Here is a 24,919-nt window from a genome sequence, read left to right as displayed (position 1 = left end):
GTCCATTTCCCCTCCCTTAGCTTCACTTAGTCTGGACCCTATTGTTGTTAAATTCAACCAAAAAATTCTTTACTATCCTTGAATGAATTCCATGGTTCATTGTCCCATCACCAGTTTTGTCTTGCTAAACACCAACCTTAAGTTTTTCCCACTATTTTCCAATGTCTATTCCCATTCATGTACTTTTGAACACTTCTGGATAAAATCACATAACCAATGCTGGTGTGTTCCATACAAATATATATCTAATCTTAGCTAGACCCTTCCTCACTGTTATGGCATTCCTTCTATTCTTCCTTGACTAATTCTTCTAAATCTCTCTTTTTGTTCAAATATGTCATAACATCTTTCTTTTTTTTTTTTCCACTTTCAGCAAACTTGTTCATCTTCAACTTTGAGAAAATGAGGCCATCTGTTATGAGCTGCTTCTTTCCTTTTCCTTTACAACTCAGTCTTCTCTATACTCACCCCTTATTTTCCCTTCCTTACTCTCAGATAACCTTATTTCTTGTCAGAACCATCTATCCTTCAACTTGTTCTCTTGAGTTTTCCTTCTTTCCATTTGTTTGTGAGGAAAGGAGTCCTCTAGAGTGAATCTATTTATCTGTGTTTAAAATCAACTTTATATTTACTACCTGAGGAATTTTGAAGAAATCACCAAACTTGTATGGCCTCACCTTACTTTTCTGAAAAATGCAGAGGTTTTATTAGATGATTTTGGAGATCAGTTCTAACTTGCTCTTTAATGATTCCTCATCTAGCAGTTTCTTTTTAGCAGTCAAGACTCCTAGAAAGGAATCAACTTTTTTTTTTTTTTTTTTTGGTCACCCTTTCCTTAATTTTTAAAAAATTAAATGTTTTTAAGAAGCAAGAATTAATTTTTCTTATACCTCTCCCCTCCTCAATTGAGAAAGGAAAAAAAAAACCTATTAGAAACATTTGTGTTCCACCAAAAGAGATTCCTAGATTGGTCATATCTTGTCTGTCCATTTTCTCCCCTTACCCATTCTTCTCCCCCCTTTCCCTTCCCCACCCCCCCAATCTCCTGGGTTTGTTACCTCCGGATCTCAGGTGGGGATCTCAGCCTATATTTTGAATCTTCTCCCTCTTGGTCCCTCAGTCTCGATCTCTTTTTCCCCCTCCCTTTCTCCCTCCCTCCCTCCCCAGCTGCAGGCTAAGACTAACCCGGTATAATCAAGGGTTTGTCAACCCATATTTGCAGAAGTCCTAACAGGATTTTGCCCACTGATGAAGATATTTTCTTCTTAGTGTAAAGCCATCTTTGCTAAATTCCTAATCAGGAGTTTGCCCGCTAAGTCTTAGACTTAGCTTACTGTCTTCTTAGTGTAAATAAATCCCCTTTTGCCATAAACTTCGGATTTGCAAATTCTTTTGCAAAGAATCTGCCACATCCACCAGAGATCTCTTATCCTCAATTTTCTCACCTCATCGATACCTTCCATTTTCTTCTATTTCTTTCAGTCTTAAGACTTGGAAAGTAATCATCTGTTGTTTGGTTCATTCTAATGTTCAATTGAGTTGAGTTTCTTGGGCAAAGATTTTATACCTTTTCCTACATGCAGAACATAAGTTTCCCTTTCTAGTTTTTTCTTCTGTACCTTTCATTTCCTCCCTCCGTTTCCCCATCTAGCATTCTTACTATATGTATAAAAAACATTTTTTTTAAGCTCTTTAAAATTTCTTGCATTTTCTTTTCCAGGAATTCCAGTTGAATTTGTGCCAAAGCTGTGTTTTGCTTTGAGGCTTTGCATGTAGATATTTTGGAATCATTCTGAATTTGTATCTTAAGATCAGTCACCACTAACTTTTATGATGGAATTCTTTTTTTGGTTAATGCATTCTTCCACAGTACTTTCTGACTTTGTACTTGATATTAGTCAGGCTCTATTCATTTGGAATGAATCTCTGAGATGACTTTTTTCTAGTTTTCTTCAGAAGCAACTCAGATATTGGTCTTGCAAAGTTTTAAATGTTTTCATAAGTGGTCTGATTCAGGGTAAAGTCTACTTACTCCCTTGCTGATCTGAGATCTATGAGTTTCTCACCTAAGTTTGGATCTGAGCCAAAATACTGTGGGCCACATATTGGAATGCCACTTCTATTATAGGTCCCCTCTTCAGTTATTTCTAGATCTGTGACCTGGAATTGAGTAATGAGTGACAGTTACTAGTTGGCATCTAATCCTGCATCATTTACAAGATTGGGCTTCTTTCTTGCCCTGGTGCCCAGTCTTTCCCTGTGATGGAATGTTCTCTGCATTTTTGGAGCCATCCAGATCTATTTGGACATGTAATTGGGAGTAATAGAAAGGGATGTGGGGGGTGGAATTAGCTCTACTTTCTACTAATGATGTCATGGGAGGATAGCAGGAAGGGGATTTAGGTGTGCCCTTGAGTAAATGCTCAAGCATCTTCAGGCCTACTCCAACTGTGTGGGATGGACAAGACCCCCTCCCCAATTAACTAATCACAGACATCATCAAGTATAAAGAGAAAGCATTTATTCAATTCCTGCAGGGAGAGGCCCAGACACACAATCAGAAGCTATCCCTTTCTCCTGGAATCTCCCCTGCTCCCTCTTGTCCAAGGTTTAAAAGCAAAAGACTCGAGCCTTCTCATTGGATAGACTAACAGGATGTAACCATCCTTGACCAATGATCACTAATGCTGGCTACCTCCCACAGGTCATGCAATTTCCTGCAACTTCCTACATCTCCAGGTTCAAAGTCCATTCCTCCTGAGAACAAATGACCTCCCAGGGTCCAACGTTCTGAGAACAGGGATCACGTGACAATACCGAGAAATACTTCATCCAATCAATTCCATTCAGTCCCCTTTCTTTTTCATCAGTTTGAAGATTTCTCACCCCAGTATTATACGTCCCACTTTAAGCAGTCTAGACCCAGACTCATTTAACTTTTAGGGTCCTAAAAAAAAAAAAAAAAAAGCCTTAGGCTAAGCCGAGTGTGATGAGATTCTCTGCTTACTCTCAAAGAACAAAAGGCGAAGTGGGAGTGGCTCCAAGTACCTAGGGTGAAGTAAGCCTTTAGATAAAGAAACTGTAGCCCCAGGAAGTAAAAGGGTTAAAAGATATACTAGCAGCAACTAAAAAGCCCTCCAGGGCTGGGCTGCAAATTAAAATATCTACATACTTGTATTGTTTTATATCTCACTGACCACTTGCTCTGATTAGACATTTGCTGTAAGAAGAAAAATCAGGGACATGATTTATTTAAGGCAATTTTACTTCAGGCAACTCCTAATTTTTAACCATTCTACCTTAAACCAGACTCAGGAATAATCTGGTGGGTTCTCATTCAAAATAAGACTTTACCTTCCACCTGTAACAGCTTCTTCTTAGTCGCTTGTGGCATGTTCCTTTCAGATGGTGTTTGATGATCTATGCTGACAGTCATACCTGAATTCGAAACTCCAAATAAATATCGGCTGCAGTCCTAAAAGATTTTAACTCCTACAGCAATTATCATTAATCAAAGCTTCAGCTGAATCTAGCTCTCAAGGATCACTGTAAGAGATTCATCCTAGAAAGTTCACAGCTTATACAGCTTATTATACAGCTTCATATCTAAGTAGATGGTTCTAGATTCAACATTACACAGATCATTTTGCTTTTAAAATATCCAATACAGAAAGAAAAAATTCTGAAGTCCATATTGTCCATTCTGTTTCCACATAAAAGAAACTTTCATATTTAGCATTAATACTCTCTTCATTCTAAAAAAAAATAAACTTTTGTAAATAACCCTATCAAATTATCAGATCAGATTAAAATTCTGCTCTAGTTTTTTTTTTTAATCATATTCCTTAAACAAGGAGATTTATGCACTTAAACATTAAATAATTTTTTTTTAGACAGATGGGAATCTTAGTAGAAATAAATTAGTTTCAGAAAACTTAACAGTTCCAACAAACTTCTTAGAGCAGCTATAGACTTAAAAAAAGATAAAAAAATAAAACATTATTATTAACATCATGTAAATGTAGGCTGTTCCTTGTTTCTTTAAATAGTAGAAGCAAATGTTTGTACCATCAAGGAGCTACAGTTTGTTAAAAAGCCACCATATTTAATGGGGGAGGGGATTAGATCATCTGACGTGGTCACCCTTCTCCCATTTCAACATGCTTCTAGAGTGCCATTTCTCACAAGATCCAATATGCCAGCTAAAGACAGGTCCCAACCTCATGGGATATCTCCTTTCCCATGAAAAATGGCAAATTTTTTTGTTCCCCATTTCTGGAAAGCTATTTTTCTCTCCTTCCTTCTCTCATACCATTTTTTCCTGTCCCATCTCTGTCTCTCTTTTCCCAGTGCCTACTTGCTCAAACCTTCTCTGACATACTTTAAACACTCCTAAATCAATACTATATGCTCCATTTTAAACTATTAATTGCTTTTGCAAATCAATCTTGCTTGTCACTTGTCTTTAACTCACTTAAAAAAAAAAAAAAAAACTTGTTCAAGATTCACAAATAACTTTGAACCAAATTTCATAAAACTTATACATATAGCCAACAGAGCATAGTTTAGAAATTACCCAATACTTCTAGAAAGCAATATACCATCTAAGTAGGGAGATACAACACAACCCTCCCAAGGTAAGCTACTAGCATTTTGTTTTAATCACTTAAAATCCAGTCAAATACAGCTTTGAATTCCCAATAAAATAAAACTGCTTTTGCTATCATATTTCAAATAATGAATTTCACTAAACAGCATCATTTCTTTCTTTCCCCCTGGCCTGAGTGGCCCTGCTGCAGTCAGGACATGAGGGAAGGAAAAGAAAGAAACCATCTTCACTCTCTCTTCACGATCCTCCCCAATTTAATTGAATTGCTTTGTAATTTTGAAATGACCAGTTGCCAAATTCCCTAACCATTATTCCTGATGGACTTTCCTAAAGTTCCAACTTTGGCCAGAGTTGGAGCCTATAGGAAAGTCTTTCTCTTTTTTTCTAACAAATTAATTAATTTAATTAATCAAGGCTTGATGATCCTAGGGCCCACAAGGATAGTTCAAGGGCACATTAACAAACAGTGACTCTATGATTACACGTGCATAAGTTACCTGGCTTTTTCTCTCACCCAGGCTTATTTTTCAAAAGACTTATGTGATTTCTGTTTGTACCTGAGTATCTCTTCTCCCTAGGCCCATTCTTCACAGAGAGGGAGGCTGAGAGTCTGATGTCAAGGCTGATTGGAGAACCCAACCTGGCACCTACCTTGAATCAGGATCCCAGTCATCTCTCTGGGAAGCCAGATCCCTGATGAGCCCCCATAAACTATGTGGGATGGGTCTTGCATCCCACCCGTCCCACACACAACTCTGAAGTAGAGGAAGCCTTACTCAATTTTCACAACTGTCCTGAGAGATCTCACCTCATCTCGTTCAAACGGAAAGATATACTACAGATATATGGTGATAACATCTTTATTAATGATCTCACTTTGTCAGCATGTATTTCTATGAGAAAATACATCTTGAGATCCATGTCTTCTTCTCATGCCGGGTTTTTGTCAATTTTTCATTCCCTAATACAAGTTAGTTATTTTAGTTCTACAAGCAATAGCAGCATTAACAGATACTTGCTATTTATTTGATGTTAAAATGTTATAGACATATTCTATGCCAAGTAGTAAGGCAGCTAAGTGAGGCTGTGAACATGGAGTCAGGAAGACTGAAGTTCAAATTCAGCTTCAGTACTTATTAGCTATGTGATCCTGAGCAAGTTACTTAACCCTCTTTGCCTTAATTTTCTCTTTTATAAAATGATCTGGAGAAGGAAATGGCAAAGCACTCTGGTATCTTTGCCAAGAAAAAATGGACTCCCCAAAAGTCAGACACAACTAAAATGACTGTGAACAATATGCCAGGTACTGTGCTAAATGATGAGAATACAAAAAAAGAAAAACAAAAACTGTCCCTGGTATCAAATGGGAGAGAGTCATACATATGGCATAAATTTGGAGAGTTTCTTAGAAGAGATTAGTATTAAAAGGGGATAAGGGAAAGTTTCTTATAGAAAGTAGAATTTTCATTAGGTTCCATAGTAATTCAGGAAAGCCAGGTTATAGAGATGAGAAGCGAGACCATTTTAGGTTTAGGAAAACCTAATAAACAAACATAGATTTTATATTTAATGATGCTTGAGACAATTGTGACATTATGGTATTTTGGGGAAGATAATTACTAATGTATTCCTTAGGTCAGCAGGTAGTTATCAACTATAATTTCTTCTAATGGTTTTGACAAGTTGAATTATCTTCTCCAAAACACATTACAGTACAATATTTTTTATTAATTTTAAGCATGTCCTTCATAATCTATCTTGAATATAGTTCCCTTCATGTCAAATAAGTGTAAAATTAGCCAGAAATCTTAAAAAATTTTTGGGTTTGCCTCAAAAACTCAAAATTGAAATGGCAAGGAAGAATGAATTGAAATGAGAGAATTGAGGCCAGTTCCAATGATCTTGTGATGAAGAGAGTCATTTACACCCAGAGAGAGGACTATGGGAATTGAGTATGGATCACTACATGGTATTTTCACTTTTTGCTGTTTGCTTGCATCATGTTTTCTTTCTCCTTTTTTTTTTTTCCTTTTTGATCTGATTTTTCTTGGGCAGCAAGATAACTGCATAAATGTATGCATATATTAGATTTAACATATACTTTTAACGTGTTTAACATATACTGGATTACTTGCCATCTAGGGAAGGGAGGGCATCCTACCAAAAAAGAAACCCAAATATTTGAAGTTCCACTATTTTAAAAAAAAAAAATCTTTATTAAAACTTTTTATTTTCAAAACATATGCATGGATAATTTTTCAACAATGACCCTTGCAAAACCTTGTTCCAAATCCCCTTTTCCCCTCACTCCTTTGTACTGTAATGTTGGAGAAACTGAGGCAAGATAAAGTTTAGACAGTATTTAATATTTTATTTGAAAGGGAGAGATTTACAGGGACCAAATAGATCCATGGTTTGGTCCTAGGCCTGAATGAGACTATCATCTCCAAGAATCCAGCAAACAACCTGAGTTCTCACTGACATATACACATGGTTCAGACGTAGGAGGTAGACCGAGGCAGGGGTGGAGTCAGGGTGCTGAGAGCGGGAATGGGACTCTGACAGGATGCGGTGAGCCACTGGAGATGGGGATGACATAATTGGGGGAAGCACCCCGGAGATGGGGAGAGGCATCTTGATAAGACGGTATCTGATATTCTGATCGTTTGGGATGGGGAGAGGCATTCTGATATTCTATAACGTAAGATCTATTATCCTTATCAAATATTCTGATTAAGAATGAGGAGTAGTTTTTCAGGATTGAGCAGAACAGTTATAAACTGAGGCAGAACAATTAGGGAAACTGAGGCAGGACAATGTAAGGAAACTGAGTCAAGATAATTAAAGAGAATTATGACACAACAGTACCAGGTGATAAGTCAGACTTGCATTTTAGGAAGATCACTGGTAGCTGAGTGAAGGATGGGCAGAGGAACTTCAGATATGAATACCAACCAGAAGCTAATGTAGTAGTCTGGCAGTATGGGATTAGTCTACAACAAGATGGTGTTTAGTGACAGTGGGTAGAATATGTATCCGAGATTATGAAGGTAGAGTAAAAGAATTTGTCAACCTATCAAAGGCAGAGAAGTCAAGAAAAATGGGAATTGAAAAAAGTTATTAGAGTAGGCAATCAAGAAATTATTGGTAACTTTGTAGAGAGCTGTTTCAATTGAATAATAGGAACAGAAGCAAGATTGCAGAGAATTTGAAGAGATTGAGAGAAAAAGAAGTAAAGATTCACATTGTAGATAGCCTTCTCAAGGAGTTTAGCCACAAGAAAAGAATGGCCAGATCAACTGAGGGTGTTTTGAGGTTGGTAGAAATAATGAGGTTGTTTTTAAGCAACAGGAAAGAAACCATTAGACAGGGGAGTAGTGATGAGAGAACCATGATGGAAAAAATATACCGAATGGCATCAGTTGTGTAACAGAGGTATTTGATTTGAATAGGAGAAGGGTGACCTCTTCATTTGAGACTCTTAAAGGAGGAAATATGTAGGGAAGATATTTGAGTAATGAGATAAAAGGATAAGGGGCTTGAAAGAAGAGGACAGTTTAATAACTCAGAAATGAGGCCTATTATTATTTTTTTCTCCTGAGGCAATTGGGATTAAGTGACTTGCCCAGGGTCACACAGCCAGGAATTGTTAAGTGTGAGACCAGATTTGAACTCAGGTCCTCCTGACTTCAGGGCTGGTGCTCTTTTCACTGCACCCTTACCTGCCCTGATACCTATTCATTTGTTTTTCTGAATGTATATTTTCCCCTCTCTTCTCCCTGATACTCATCCTTATAACCAAGAATAAAAAAGAGGGGGAAAAGAGTTCAGTGAATCTTACCAATGTGTTAAAAATTTTTCATTATATGCAATGTAATGTAAAACTACAGCTTTCGCTGGTTTCTAATAGGAGTCAAAAAGATATGAAACAGTCATTAAAAATGAATTTAATAAGTTTTTGTTATGTGTCAAACATTGTTAATCAGTATTTGGGATGTAAATAGAAAAGTGAGATTGTTCTTGTTCTTAAGCTCACTTCTGATAGTATAGTTGAATCTTCTTTTAGATATTAACTCTATCAAGACTGGAACATTCCAGGGGCCATGGGGAGGATGTGTTCTAGTGAAAATGGTAGGTTAGGTGATTACTCTGTAAGGTCTAGATAAACCTCAGTACCAAAGGTCACAGTAAGGTCTTAAAAATGCACTAGTATGGGTTAAGGTAACCTTTTTGCCTACTGGGTAGGATACGCCTATCATTTCAGCCCTCCATTGTTGGAAGAGGAAGTCCAAACACTCTTTTATTGTGAACTTCTATTACCTTCCAATGGGAGACAAGTGCAACAGTAAGCTTTGCTAACGTTGTTAAGGCCTCCTCATCTCCAGGTAGGCTTTAGGCTAGATTTAGATACAACCCTGTCAAGATTAGTAGCACATATAATTTAGCATTTTCAATTTAATTCAATAAACATTAACGCTTATAATGTATGAGGCAGTATGCTAAGCACCAGAGATACAAAGACAGAAAAAAAAAGATCTCTGATTAATTTAAAGGTATTGTTTTTAATTGGTTAAATAAGAGGTAAATATGAGATAGTTCTAACATCTGGGGATAGGACATCCAGGAAGGCTTTTGGGAGATAAAAGATTTTTAGAGGTAAGAAATGAAGTAAGAAAGCATTCCTAGGAATTGGGTCTGACAAAGTGGAAGGCCTCTTTGTAGAAAAGTCCAGTTTGGATAGATACTAAATTACAAAAGGGAAATAATATAAAATAAGCCTGGAAAGATAATTTGTAATCAAATTGTAGATGGTCTCAGTTGGAAGTTAAAAGAATTGGCCTTTTTATCCTGAGAAATGAGATTGTGAAGCTAGAAATGAGAAAATTTTGTAACTGATTGGATATTAGTATGAAGAAAAACGAGAAGTTGAAGATAATGCTTATTTAGATAGGAGGTGCTGAAAAAAGATGACAATACCTTAGCCAGGAATAAGAAAGTTTGGTAGTGGGGAAGAATTAAAGAGATCAAGATAATGAGTTCAATTTAGGTACCTTAAGATGTTTGTGGGGATCCATTTTGAAATAAACCTGGTAGAGAGATGAAGCCATAAAAGAGGCAAGAAAAAGCTTTTACAATAAAGGAGATTAGGGGCAGGAAGAGTGACTGTGAATCTTAACTCTTATCAGAATTGGCTCAAGAGGGAACAACGTATATGTATAATTGGGTTTAGAACTGTAACTCTGCAAAAGAGTAGGAAGGAAAGGGAATACAAAAAAAGGAAAAAAGTGATAGAAGGAAGGGCAAATTGAGGGGGAAGGGTTAGAAGTAAAAGACTTGAGGAGGGACAGGATGAAAATAGAGAGTATAGAATAAATGGGAAATATAGTTAGCAATAGTAATTGTGAAAGAATCTTGAAGCAAGTTTCTCAAATAAAATTTTCTTCTCAAACATATAGGGAATTGAGCTAAATTAAATTAAAAAGCCATTCCCCAATTGATGAATGAGTAAAAGATATGATGTTTTCAGATAAAATAACCAAAGCTATTTATAACCATATTTGAAAAAAAAAAAAAAAAAAAAGCTTAATTCATGATTGATTGGAAAAATGCAAAGTTAAACAATTCTGAGGTATTACCTACCTCATACCTATTTAGGCTAAAAAGGAAATTGATAAATATTGAAGAGAATGTGGGAAAAATGAAACAATGTATTTTTGGTGGAATTGTGAATTGATTGACCCATTCAGGAGAGCGATTTGGAGCTATGCCCAAGGCCTCTCTGGTGGTATCTCTCAGTGTGGTATTCTGTAGAATAATAGAATGTTCAAGATAGAGAAACTTTAGTGTTTACCATCATAATGATCCATTATCCTACCTAATTAAAAAAAAATCAGTTTTAATTAGCAAAAAAGTGCAAAAAAAAGTTTATAGCAACTCCTTTCTTCCAAAGAATTGAAAATTGAAGAGATGTCCACCAATTGGAGATGGCTGAACAAATTCTGGTATGGTATTATGATGGAATACTATTAGGCTATTAAAAATGAAGAGCAGGATGACCTCAGAAAATCCTGGAAAGATTTCCATGAGCTAATGCAAAGTGAAAAATATTAAGTACAAAGTAACAACAATGTTGTTCATGTGTGAATAGCTTGACTATTCTCAGCAGTGCAGTGATTCACAACATTCTGAAGGACTTAAATGAAAAATGTTCTCTAGCCTGAGAGAAGGAACTGATTGTATTTGAATACTGATTGAAGCATACTTCTAAAACTTCTTTTTTGAGCTTTAGGTATATGTGGGGTGCTCTGTTTCCTTTCATAACATGACTTTTATGGAAATGTTTTATATGACCTCATGTGTGCCTTCTCTATTAGAGGAGGGAAGGGAGAGAATTTGAAATTCAAAGTTTTAAAAACAAAGTTATAATTTGTTTTACATATGAATGGCGGGGATTAAAATACTAAATAATTGGAGGGGGTAAAAACAATGGTCATTTGGTGGTCTGGAACTGAAATTCAGAGGAAAGGCCAAAGCTAGATATGTAGATTTGGGAGTCTATGTGTAGAGATGATTTATTAGAACTCTTGAGTTTACCAAGAAGATGTAGAGGAACAAGACAAAAAATGTCAGACCAGAACTGTGAAAAACTCCAATTAGGTGGCATGCCTGTGTGTTCCTCAGGAGTAGTCAGTCGGGAGATGAGCCAGGAGATAGTCATGAAAACCTGTAGAGGAGAGAGAGTATTCTAGAGGGGAGAAAGATCAGTAGTATCAAATAGACCCAGAATGAAGTAGACTGAGAAAATCAGATATGACAATTAACTAGAACATTAGAGTTGAAAATTTGAGTTCAATGGAAAGATATATTGTGTGAACTTTTATATCACTGGCCGAGGTTATGGGAGTTTGTGGTGAGACTTAGTAGAATTGAGGAAAAGAAAAGCTGGTAAGTTTGAAGTAATATCTACAGAAATATTAAGGTACTCTAGTATTAGGGCTAGGAGCAGGCAGCAAAGGAATTTTTAGCATAATCCAGGTGAGAACTGTTGAGGAAAGTGAAGAGTCTAAAATGACTTCACTAGCATAATAGTACTAAAAGAGAAAGTTTGGAGGAAAGATGTACATGCACATGTGTGTGTAAGTGTGTATATGTGTGTAGAAGTAAAGTCAGATATTATGATATTATTTTAAGTATTGTAAGAGTTTTCATTTAGTTTAATTAAAATTTTCCAAAAGTTCAGATTATTTATATACAGAGTTACTATACTTATTCATCTGTTAATAGTCTCTTTTCCTGAATTCCAGTTCTACATCATCAGTTGCCTTTTAGGTATCTGAAATTGAATATCCAATAACACCCTGAAAAGTCATTATGTTCAAAATAGAACTTGCCTTTCTACTCAAGTTGGTGATATCTGCACTTAATCCCACATAAACCAATCTATTGTCAAACCTTGTTCTCAGCATTATAGCTTCCCTTCATTCCTACAGCTCCCACCCTGGTGGGAGATGTTTCACCTCAATTCCTGGATGATTGTGGGTTGTTCTGTCTGTCTTAATCCAATCAGTCCTTTGCTGGACTATGAAATGGATTTCTTTAAAGCTCATATTATATGCCATGATTAGTAAACTTAACATAGTTCCCTTTTTTTTATCAAGTATAAAACAAAGTCCTTTACAACTTGGATATTTTATTCCTTTCTGGTGTGTTTCCAGTTGGATTAGTTGGTGTTTCTTACATAAGATCCTTCATCCACACCTTAGAATGTTCTCATCCCTGACTCCTGGATTTCCTGGATTCCTCTAATATTCAGCTTAAATTCTACCATCTGTAAGAGACCTTTTCTTTTCTCTTATTTTCTCCACCCAGTCCTCTGACTTTCCTTCTGAGAGCTATCTGTGCTTTAATATCATATACATATACACAATAGATATTTGCATTATACACAGATAGACAGGATACTGTCTCCTGCATGAGATGTAAACCCGTTGAAATCAGGGACCATGTGTGTGGGGATTTTTAATAGATAATTAACATGTTTGTTCATTGACTTTTAAAAATTACATTTCATTATTTATCAGATCATTGAATACATTGTACACATGATTATGTTAACTTGTAATTTGTAATGTTATTAACATTATTGTGTCATTAACATTGCTTTGAAAAATTTTTGTTCTATTGTGAGTTGCATTCTTACATGACTGTTTCCTGCAATAAACTTATATATACATTTATTTGTAAAGGTCTCTCCATTGGTACCTATCAGAGAAGTATTCTATAGAATAATAGAATGTTCAAGCTAAAGAAACTTCCATCATAATGATCCTATGATCCCTCTATAGCATCCTCTACCTCAATAAAAAAAATCAGAAATAAGCAAATTATGATACTTGTTTTAATGATTAGTGTTTTCATTATGTTTTAATTTAAAAAACAATAATCAGGTAGTCCACATGTATGTCTCCTAATTAAACAATGATTTGTTAAGATATCTATTTTCTGACTATACTTTTTTTTTTTTTGGTTAAAGCTTTTAATTTTTCAAAACATATGCATGGACAATTCTTCACCATTAACCCTTGAAAACTTTGTGTTTCAATTTTCCCCCTCTTCCCACAATCCCTTCCCCAGATGGCAAGTTAGTCAAATATATGTTAAACATGGTAGAAATGTATGTTAAATCCATTATATGCATACATATTTACACAAGTATCTTGCCTCACAAGAAAAAAATCAAATCTAAACAGGAAAAAAAAAAAAAAAGAGAAACAAAAATAAAATGCAAGCAAACAAAACCAAAAAGAGTGAAAATACTATGTTGTGAATTACACTCAGTTCCCCTAGTCTTCTCTCTGGGTATATATGGCTCTCTTCATCACTAAATCATTGGAACTGGTCTGGATCATATCATTGTTGAAGAGAGCCACCTGACTATACTTTTTAACATGGGTGATAGAATTAAGTAATGATTAGCCCTGTTTGTTCCATTTATTTAATGTTCTAGATTATGACAGATTTAAAAATATTGGATAGATCTTGATACTGATAGATCTTGATACTTAAAGAATGCTTTATTTATCTGTTCATTCATTCATTCATTCATTCATTTATTGTTAAAATCTAGGCTCCTGGATTTGGGTTTGGAATTGCAATATCAGGAGGAAGAGATAATCCTCATTTTCAGAGTGGTGAAACCTCAATAGTTATTTCTGATGTGTTGAAAGGAGGTCCAGCTGAAGGACAACTTCAGTAAGTGTTTCCTTTTCCTGTGTTCTTAAGACAGCTGTTTTAGATGATAGGCCCCATTGGTAGTGGTTGGGTTTGTTTTTAAAGAAAATGGACAATGGCTTATTGTCCAGGTGGAATTGGGGTAGATCTGAAGATAAGGATGTTACTATCCTGTTAGGTAATATATTTTCTTTGTAGATCTCCTCCTCCTTCTCCTCTACCTCTATCTCCGTCTCCGTCTCCACCTCCACCTCCCCCTTCCCCTTTCCCTCCTCCTCCCCCTTCCCTTTCCCCTCCCTTCCCCCTCCCTCTTCATCAAGGTGTTACACATTTTTTCAATTTTATTTTTTTTTTAAACAGGGAAAATGATCGCGTTGCAATGGTTAATGGTGTTTCCATGGATAATGTGGAACATGCTTTTGCAGTTCAACAATTAAGGAAAAGTGGAAAAAATGCAAAAATTGTAAGTAATTGTAATTTTAAGTTCTTCCTTTTACAGTAGCAAGCCTTATAAACTTGAGTATCTGGTTTGGATGTAATACCAATGAATGGTATTCTTTGGAACAAAATATTTCGGTTCTAATGGCATTTTAAAATTGATTAAATGACTGACATTCTCATTTTGTCACAAAATAAAAGATTGTGCAATTAATTTGCATATCAGAATCTCTCCAGTTGGAAATGTTGTTATTAGGATAATATTTAAGTTTCCATTGATTATCACCTTAGAATCTAAACAGAATTTTTTTGAGAGACTTAAATTTAATGTGTACATTTGTGGTCAAATTTTCATATTACTTGTTTTGTTAAAATATATATTTCTTTGATTATTTAATTCTTGAACTTTATGGTCTATAAAGTATGCTTACAAATTCCTATTAGCAGCTTTACTATAGGACTTTTACTGAATCAAAATAGTTTATATGTAAATTTGCATTGAATCTTGAATATATCACCACTAACTTTTCCTCATAACATTTAAATTTTAACTGAAAAATGAAAGGAAGTATCTTCTTTAAATAAACCATAGAAATACAACTAATTCAGCAAGGGGAAAAATAGCTTCCAGGCTTCCATATAGGTAGTTTCTAATAAGTTGTCCGACAACTATGTACTTTACCTTGTCATTTTTTTTTTTTTTAGAATTGGCAGTAGGGTATTTTATTTTTGTACAAGTGCTTATTTATCAACTAGCAACAGTTAAAAATTTTTTTCATTTAATACTTTTCTTCCATTATATTTTTTCCATAGAATGCTTTAAAACACATTTTCCTTTAACATCAATATTAATAATAATTAAATTAAAATAATCAATAATAATTAATATTAATAGTTTATTTACCTTTTAAGGTAATTATTTTTCAATTTTAAATCCTTCATTCATATTGCAATTCTATTTTTAGCTGGTCTTGGTCTCAGAAGATACTGAATTCTAGTTTTTATACTTAATAGCCTCAAGTCATTCCTTTCCTTCATCCCTGCCCATCCTATATTCTTCTGCCAAAGTAATTTTTCTCAAACAGTGATCTGATTATGTGATTCCTCTATTTAGTCATCTTAAATATAAATTAATATTATACTAAGGAATGAGCATTACATCAGAAAATAAATCAGTAAGTCTGAGGTCAAATAACTTGTCCAGTGTTACTAAGGCCTAGTTAGGACCAAAACCCAGGAATTTTGATGCAATCCAATGATTTTTCCATTAATCTAGATTATTGCTTTTTAACGTATTATAAGTTAATTTCATATTCTTTATTAAGAACTTATATATAAAGCATTGTGCTAAGGGTGAGGATTAGACTTTAAAACACACATATACACACACACACACACACACACACACACACACACCTGTCCTCAGGAGATTCCAGTCTACTGGGGAACTATAACATGTACATAAATGTATAGTATGTTATAAGGATAAGTGAGCAGTAGAAAAACACTTAAAACTTGGTAAGGGGAGTATTTTTAGGTATGGGAAATGGTTTGTATGAATGCATAGAGGTGGAACATGGAGTATTTGTGAAGGATAGTGGCATAGGAGTTTCCAGGCTTGGGAGCTTACGTTTTATTTTAGAGGCTTATGTGTAGGACAGTGCAAACCTCTCTGTGCCTTATGAATATCACTTTGGCAGCTATGTGAAGATACTGTAATTGGGGAGATCAATTAGGAGTCTATTGTAGTATTCTAGGGGAGAGGAGATGGGTGTCTGGATAAGGATAGAGACTCTGTCCCTGAAGGAGTTCCTTTGTTTTATTTATTGATTGATTGGTAAGAAGGATGGAATGGTTTGCTGTTTCATTCTCTGGTATGTCCCTATTTTACAGATGAAGAACTGATACAAATAAGAGTTAACTGACTTGTCCAGGGTCAAACAGTTAATAAATATCTGAGGCCAAGTTTGAACTCAGATATTCTTGATTTCAGGCCCAATGTTTTATCTGCTTATACCATCTAGTTGCTCCCAATACTGACATTAGATTACTTGAATTTGTAGTAAACTTAGCATAGAGTTAAGATTTCTTCAGTTGTTATTCAGCAGTGCTAGAATATGAGTAGAGAATATAGATGATAAAAATATGCTAGGATTAAAGTTTGAAGGTAGGATAACAGTTTTATGAAGAGAGCAGTGCTATAGCACTTTATTCAAACCATTATTTGGTAGATTTGTTGATTATTTTCTTTTCCTTTGAGATTAAGAGTATTTCACTTTTAGAAAGATTTTAGGATTTATTTTTACTGGAATAGTTCCTTTAGTGTGTCAGTATTTCAAAAATGTGCAAAAGTAGTTAGAAAATATTCCTTAGTGGTTATTTGATATTTGTCCTCTTTCTCTCTTTCTCTCTCTCTCTCTCTCTCTCTCTCTCTCTCCCCCTCCCTCCCTCCCTCCCTCCCTCTCCTTCTTTCTCTCTCTTCCTCTTCCTTTCTCTTTCCCCTTCCTTCTTGGTTTTTTTCTCTCTTCCCTTCTCATAAGGGTATGTGTGTGTGTTTTCTACTTAGGCACATTTGGGTCATAAAGTGATTTGTGATAACTATTTTGGTTATAGACTATTCGAAGAAAGAAAAAAGTTCAGATACCAGTAACCCGTCCAGATCCTGAGCCAGTATCTGAAAATGAAGAGGACAGTTATGACGAAGATGTACATGATTCAAGAGGTACACGAAGTGGTCCAGTTGTTGGTAGAAGGAGCGAAAAGAGTTGGGTGAGAGATCGAAGTGCAAGTCGAGAAAGAAGTTTGTCTCCTCGATCAGATAGGAGATCTGTTGCTTCTAGTCAACCTGCAAAACCTACCAAAGTAACATTGGTGAAGTCTCGAAAAAATGAAGGTAAACTCTACTATCTACTGGAAACCTTACTTGAAAGGGAGCATATGTGTGTGTGTGTGTGTGTGTTTCAGAAATGGAATAGTTTCTTGATCATGATTTGCATATTCTAATCTCGGTAATATAGATCATGTCTTATTATTAGTATAACTGAAAATTTGGTAGAAACATATCAAAAATTTATAGCTAATGTTTTGTGACCACATTTTAAGCATGTTTCACAAATATAGAAAAAAAACTTTCTAGAAGTGAAAATTACACTGATAAATCTGTTGTAATAAGACTTAATTTTCAATGCTAACAGATACTCTTCTGACACTGATTCACACTGATAGTGTTTTTTTGATCCATTTAATCAGGATTCTAAAAAATTAGTAGTCAGTCATATACCAATATTTTGTGCAATTATCCTTATTCATTTTCAATAATATTCAATAAAATTCAATAAGAATACTGCTTACTTACATGTGCAACCATACAAACACATGTGCATAATTGGCATATATGTATGCATGTATAGGTCTCTATCCTGTGTGCTTATTTTATGTGTGTATGCATTATGCATGTATATTATATATACCTAAATAACTCTCTTGTTAGTTCCAATCTTATTTTATTCCTAGATCAGAATACTTAGTATTAAATTTTGTTTGTGAAAGAAGTTACATTTCCAGTTCTTCCTTAAACATTACCCATTTTTCTTTTTTAGTTTGGCTATAATTGTTACATCTGCCTTCAAAATAACATGCTCTTAGAAATGGTACAATTATCATTGTATTATTGGAAAATAAACTGCTTTTTTATTACATTTTTATTATTTTGATCTTTACATGATAGGAAAAAAAAGCTTGGTTCAAGCAGTTTTAATTTCATTTTTTGCATTAAGATTTGAAACTCTTTATACTTTTCTGATTATAAAGAATTTATTTTTTATTTTTGCCACGATTATTATCTATTTTTAAAAAACTTACTTGCTGTGTCTGGATTTCTCCTTAGGCTATTAATGTTGATGTTTTAATTCAAGATATTTAGAAATGTTTTATATAGTTTTATGCTAAAATGATTTCATTGTTTTATTATAGAATATGGACTTCGTTTAGCCAGTCATATATTTGTAAAAGAAATATCACAAGACAGTTTGGCAGCAAGAGATGGCAATATCCAAGAAGGTGATGTTGTATTGAAGGTATAGTCATATTCTAAAATTTTTTTGGATTGAATTATCAAACAAGTTGTTTTGAGACAGTTTACTAGATGTTAAAATTAAATTAAATCTAATAGGAAGAAATGGAAAAGCTGCTATCTCGTATTTCTTAGTGTGCTAGATCTTAAAAGATATCATTATACTAGAACAGTTATACTGCCACACAGTTATTATTGACATACATAATTGAAAGCCTTTCCCTTCATTTTCCTATAACATTTGTTTCTGTTGATTGAGATGAGGAAGTTGTGGGTTTTATAATTGCTAGAGATGGGATTCTATTGTTTTTAAAAATAGTAAATAAGTTTTATTTATGTATTTGTTTCTTAAATCATCATCGTGATCTCAAGTATCAGATTTTTTTGGTTTGATTTTAAGTGACAGAAACTTTAGGTGTGATATATTCTTTTGTCTTGAACAAAAGGGAGAGGACACAGGAATTATAGGTATATTAAATGATTTTTATCTAATTTAATGGCAGCAGAACAGCCAAGGTTTCATTGATTTAAGGTAGGTGATAATTTGATAAAGTGTAAGTTTTAAACATACATAACTGTTTCTTATGGTAAATTAAAGAGTAATTTGCATTGTTTTTTAGTTTTATAAGGGATTCCATTATTGGATATGGATTTATTCATCACTCAATTCCAATACATAGTCTTTGTTCTATTGTAGATAAATGGCACTGTGACAGAAAATATGTCATTGACAGATGCGAAGACATTAATAGAAAGGTCCAAAGGCAAATTGAAAATGGTTGTACAGAGAGATGAGCGAGCTACGCTTTTGAATGTCCCTGATCTTTCTGATAGTATTCACTCAGCTAATGCATCTGAAAGAGACGGTAAGTTTGAATTTGTTTTGGAATTTTCTTTTTAAGTGAAGGTCACACCCTACTTCTGTTTTAATTTAGAATAAAAGTATGGAGTAAAATTAATGATTTTTTTCACAAAAACATTGTAGAAGCCACTTATTACCAGTATTTAAAATAAGCCAATAAAACCTTGTGTGTGTTTGAGACCAATAATTTATTCCATGATTGTGAAAAGTAAATATGTAAAGTAAGCTACTTTTTAAAAAATTGTATTCAGATGCTTAATTCTCATTATCAATAAGGGACACTATTATTTTATTGCAGTCATTTCATGGAACAAAAACCAACTTTTATTTAACAGACATTTCAGAAATTCAGTCGCTGGCATCAGACCATTCTAATCGATCACATGACAGACCCCGCCGCAGCCGTTCACGCTCTCCTGACCAGAGGTCAGAGCCTTCAGATCATTCCAGGCATTCTCCACAGCAACCCAGCAATGGCAGGTGATGGCAGAATTGTGTATTTTGGTTTAAACAAACCATTAGTGCCTCTGTGTATTGACTTGTCATTTTTTTATATATGTGGTATAGAAAGTTTGAAAATGTTCTTTTTGAATCTAGTTGTATTTCAAGTATTTTTTCTCCTTTATTTTGCATGTGATAGTTTCATTTTAAAATGTTTTTAAGCTTTAAAAATTTGTTCAGTTATTTTAAGTCGATTAAGAATTTCTGCTGTAGAAACTTGAAGAGTTGAGAGAGTAAGTGAGATATTGAGGGGGCTATGTAGATTATGTGTTTTGAGAATTTAGGTGACTTGGAAGGTCATAGTGCTCTTGGTTGATAAGGAAGTGTGGAAGAGCAATGAATAGTGAGAGGGGAAGATAATGAGTTCACTTTTGGACATGAAGAATTTAGATGTCTGTAGGATGTTCAGTTTGAGATTTGAGATTGTTGTCTAGAAGGTAGAAGCGATATTAGAGCCAAATTTGTGCTCAGTAATACTTAATTCTGTTTTGGGTATATATAGGTGTCATATGTAGATAAATATTTGTTGAAATAAATTCTATGGGCCCTCCACAAAGACATTAATTTGTGAATTGATAGTGTTTTGATATATGAACATTGTATATGATAATACTTGCTATAATGAGGTGATTTTGGCATTTAAAATTCATTGAGGATTTATTTTATGATATTTTTGTGTTTCTAATTTTACTTAAAGACTCAAGTGCAGAAGTAGGATGTTCTCTCTGCTTTTATTAGAAAATTTCTCTCATAAAATTCGTGCTGATTTTTTTTAAACACAGGAAAATGATATGATACTAGTCCATGTCCAGTTTCTGTCACACTGCTTTTTGCTTTCCATAACAGTTTTTTTTTTTTTTAACCACATAATGAATTCTTATTTCTAAATCAAGTCTTTACACTTGTCAAATACAAGATTCTTATGTTCATTTGCTGCTGTAAATTGTATATTCCCTCTATTCTGTTGACCTGCTTTTCTATTTCTATTACAATATTAGTATTGGTCAGTACCAAATAGTTTTAATATTTATTGCTACTGTTAAAACTACTTTCTTTACGTTTTGCCCCATTATTTCTTTGATGTTCATGGTAAGCAAGCCATAATGGATATATGACCTAAATATGAAGAGAGATATTACAAGAAAATTAGAACATGGAACACATTAATTATCAGACTTATGGATAGGCAGTTTATAAATAAATAGCAAAGTTACATATAAAATGGATAAATTGTTACATTAAATTAAGTAGTTTTTGTACAAATAAAACAAATGTAGCCAAGATCAGTAAGAATATAGAAAATTTTGGGGGAAATTTTATAAACAGTTTATTAGTTAAAATTCTCATATGAAAAATATATAAAGAGCATTGGTATTCTTATAGATTTGACATTTTCCAAATGGATAAATGTTCAAAGGAAATGAACAGGTAGCTTTCCGGTGAAGAAATTAAAATGATTTAATCATTTGAAAAATACTCTAAATCATTGTTGAATTAGACAATTAATAGAAGAGGAAAGTGACAGTGTTGCAAGGATTGTGGAAAAAATTGGGACCATTTTGGAGAATAACCTGGAATTGGGCTGAAATTATTATTAAATTATATAAAAGTGACCATGCAATATTAATATCGGGTCTATCTCCAAAGACAATTACAGAAAAAGGAAAAGTATCTATGTTTTCAAAAATGTTTAGAGGAGCTCTCTTTGTGATGGCAAAGAACTGGAAATTGCAGGGAATGCACGTTAATTGGGAAATGATTGAACAAGTTGTGCTCTATGATTGTGATGGATTAATGAGTTCAGTGATCTTAGAAAAAAACGTGGCAAGATTTTCATGAAAAAATGCAGAATAAAATGTGCAAAACCAAGAGAAAATTGCATTCAGTAACAGCAATATTTTCTTAATCACTTTGAATGTTATTTTGACATTATAAATAACCAATTAATGTAAAAGAACTTAGGAAGAAAGATGCCATCTGTCTGTATCCAGAGAAAGAACCCATAAATCAAAGTATATATAGAATAATTTTATATGTCTACCCCTCTTTGTGTGTAATGGTAGGTAGCCATCTTTAGGGCAGATATGTGTGTGTGTGTGTGTGTGTGTGTGTGCGCGCGCGCGCGCAGTAAATTATGCATAATAGTTTTGCAGTTTCATGTGCAGTCATCTTTTTTATTGTATTGTTATGGTAATGCTTGCTTTTATTCCATAAATAAAAAAAAAAAACACTGGGAAAGCATAGTTTCAAGTTTTTCAGTTATCAGTATATTGTATACTCTTCTGCTGCAAACACTTAAACCGTAGGAGAAAAAGAATGTCATAGCACAGTGGAACTATATCCCTCTGTATTATAAAAAGCCTTCACAACTTTTTTTGAATGCTTAATTTCCTTCTCCTCTCTCTATCCCCCCCACATCAGTATCTTTTTTTTTTAAATAACTCTTTCCCAATAAAACATTCCTTTGCATAACAAAGTAGTAAAATTGTTGTTGTTTTTTTTTTTTTTTTAAGATGTTTATTTTCCTTTCCAATCTGGTATTCCTCTAGATTTCCAGTCTTAACATCATATTATTCTCCTTCATTCACTGGTTCTAGATAAATTGGCCTTCAAGCTGTTTCCTTTACTTAATATTCCCTCTTGTGCTTCTTTGGCTTTGTAATATTGTCTTATCATCTCTGTAATGTTATACCTCTTTACTTTCACTTAGTAGACTCAATAATTTCCTTTAATACTCAGCTCAGATTTACCTTCCAGTGTCCTTTTGACAAGATTCCTCTTGATTCTTTCCACTCTTACTCATCTTAATTTTATTTCTAATTAAAGTTATTTGTATTACTTTTATTCTAAAAAAATATTTATTTTCTTTGTTGGCTTCTAGTAGAATATCTTAAACACAGGGACTCATTAAATTTTATTTTTGCATTCCTAGCACTTAGTAGTAAATAATGTGACAGCAGTGTGACAATAGTGTGGTGCAGTGAATAGAGTTCTACCCCTGAGTTCAAATTCATTTTCAGATGCTTAATAACTATGTAGTCCTGGGCAAATCACTTAACCTCTGCCTACTTCCTTATAGTAAAATGAGGATAATAATAGCACCTACTCACCCCCATCCCTCAAAGTTGTAAAGACTAAATGAGATATTAATAAAATGTTCTGCAAATCTTAAAATAATATGAAAATAATCTTGTTGTTACTATTGCAACTTTAACTTATAGCTATCATAAATTATTGATTTTCAGGGATTATTGATAAAATGTATGTTCTTAGTAGAAAGGAGGTGAAATAGGCATAGGATAAAGCATCTACATAATACACATCAATCTAACATTGTTTATCTAATATTTCACCAGTTTCTTGGGTATCAGATAAAATTTCAAATCCAGACTTGTTTTATTTACATTTCTCTTCTTAGTGATTTAGGTTATATTTCCTCTATTTGACAATTTTTCTTTCTTGTATGAAAAACTGTTCATATCTTTTTGCAAAGCACTTGCTTTGGGCAGTAAGATAGAAAGATGAATAATTAGATGGATTTGCCTTTCATGGTGCTTATTCTACTACAATCCATCATAGTTGATCATCACAGACTTGAACTCACGAATATGAATCTTTCTGACTTCAGTCCGTTATTCTCTACTACCTAGCTAGTCATTATTATCATAGTGTGTCTTTCGTGTAGTAAGTATTTAGTAAATTTTTTCTTCCATTCATCCATTGTTGAATAAAACCAAGAATTTTAAGGGCTTTTTAATAGGAATAAATACAGTCCCTGTTGCATAGGCAGACAGATATAGAATTAATTAAAGCTGATAAGATTCCACATCAGGTTAATATCTTTTGTAACAGTTATAACTGAGAAGAAATTGGATGTTGGTTATTTTTAGATGAAGCAAATGCCCTATTTCTAGAATTACTCAAACAGTGGTGAATTCCATCTGATAAGGATGCCTTTAAGATGGTTGGGCTTGGTCTAGGACTGAAATGACTTGGAATTTGAATTTGTCAACTCAAGTAAAATTAGTGACTCCAACTTTATAAAAAAGATTCTGTAAGCAGTTGTGACTTCTTAGGATTGCGGAATTTAGATTTAAAAGGTGCTGTCTGGGTTACCTGCTCCAGCCATTTAATGTTATGGGGAAGGGAAGGAGGGCTGAGTGAAACTGGGGTCAGAGAGGCCACAGGACACATCCCTGGGCGCCTCAGGTTTCAGGTGAGATCCTTGAGCTTCCCTTGTCATCTCATTCCTTAGTGTCTGTGCAGGAGGCCAGGCACAGTTAGGAGGAGAAATCTTAGGCTTGGATTCAGAAGAAAGACCTGGGTTGAAATCCTAGCATTCTCACCTGATATCTTTGTATATCTTTTAGAAATTAGATAAACCTCTTTGGGTCTTAGTTTTCTCATCTATAAAATGAAAAAGCATTCTTTTTTTAGTATCTGTATATCCAGTCACTGCTACATCTGTGATCCTGCAGTGGAATATCTCTCTCTCTTCTCTTCTCCTCTCCTCTCCTCTCCTCTCCTCTCCTCTCCTCTCCTCTCCTCTCCTCTCCCTCTCCTCTCCCTCTCCTCTCCTCTCCTCTCTCCTCTCCTCTCCTCTCCTCTCCTCTCCTCCTCCTCTCCTCTCCTCTCCTCTCCTCTCTCTCCTCTCCTCTCTCCCTCCCCCCCTCCCTCCCTCCCTCCCTCCCTCCTCCTCTCTCTCTCTCTCTCTCTCTCTCTCTCTCCACACACACACACACACACACACACACATACACACTTTTAAAAAAGGTTTTATTCATTCTTTTATTTTTTACATCATTATAATTTTCCCTATCCACTATCATCTTTATAACTTTTGTTTCTTGAAGTCAAGAGAAGGGGAAGGGAATGAACACAATTACTAATACAAAACCTTGCTACTTAACAAAAGGAGCAGTTAAGTGTTGCAGTGGATGCAGTACAAGGCCTGGAGTCAAGGAGGACTGAGTTCAAATTTGGCCTCAGACACTTACTAGCTGTATGACCCTGGACAAGTCGCTTCACTCTTGTTTTCCTTAGCTTCCTTATTTGTAAAATGAGCTGGAGAAAAAAATGACAAACCATTCCAGTATTTCTGCCAAGGAAATCCCAAATTAGGTCATGAAGAGTCGGATGCTACTGAACAGAGAAAGGGAGACTAATTAGAAAGTGACCTTGAAGTTCTGCCCTTGTAGTTAATGAA

At 34.4% G+C, this 24,919-nt stretch overlaps 1 protein-coding gene across 11 annotated transcripts in view; it reads left to right on the top strand.

Annotated features, from left to right (window-relative positions):
• TJP1 (tight junction protein 1) overlaps positions 1–24,919 on the top strand; it is a 281,159-nt gene that overhangs the window by 215,694 nt on the left and 40,546 nt on the right. For all 11 annotated transcript variants that reach the window (XM_031955480.1, XM_031955476.1, XM_031955475.1 and 8 more), the window contains 6 exons: positions 13,737–13,861; positions 14,201–14,303; positions 16,892–17,171; positions 18,251–18,354; positions 19,048–19,216; positions 19,548–19,692. In XM_031955480.1, coding sequence (XP_031811340.1) covers positions 13,737–13,861; positions 14,201–14,303; positions 16,892–17,171; positions 18,251–18,354; positions 19,048–19,216; positions 19,548–19,692 — 926 coding nt within the window. The remainder of the gene's footprint in view (positions 1–13,736; positions 13,862–14,200; positions 14,304–16,891; positions 17,172–18,250; positions 18,355–19,047; positions 19,217–19,547; positions 19,693–24,919) is intronic.

Source organism: Sarcophilus harrisii, chromosome 2 (assembly GCF_902635505.1).
Source record: "Sarcophilus harrisii chromosome 2, mSarHar1.11, whole genome shotgun sequence".
NCBI lineage: Eukaryota > Metazoa > Chordata > Mammalia > Dasyuromorphia > Dasyuridae > Sarcophilus > Sarcophilus harrisii.
This window is presented reverse-complemented; position numbering and strand designations above follow the sequence as displayed.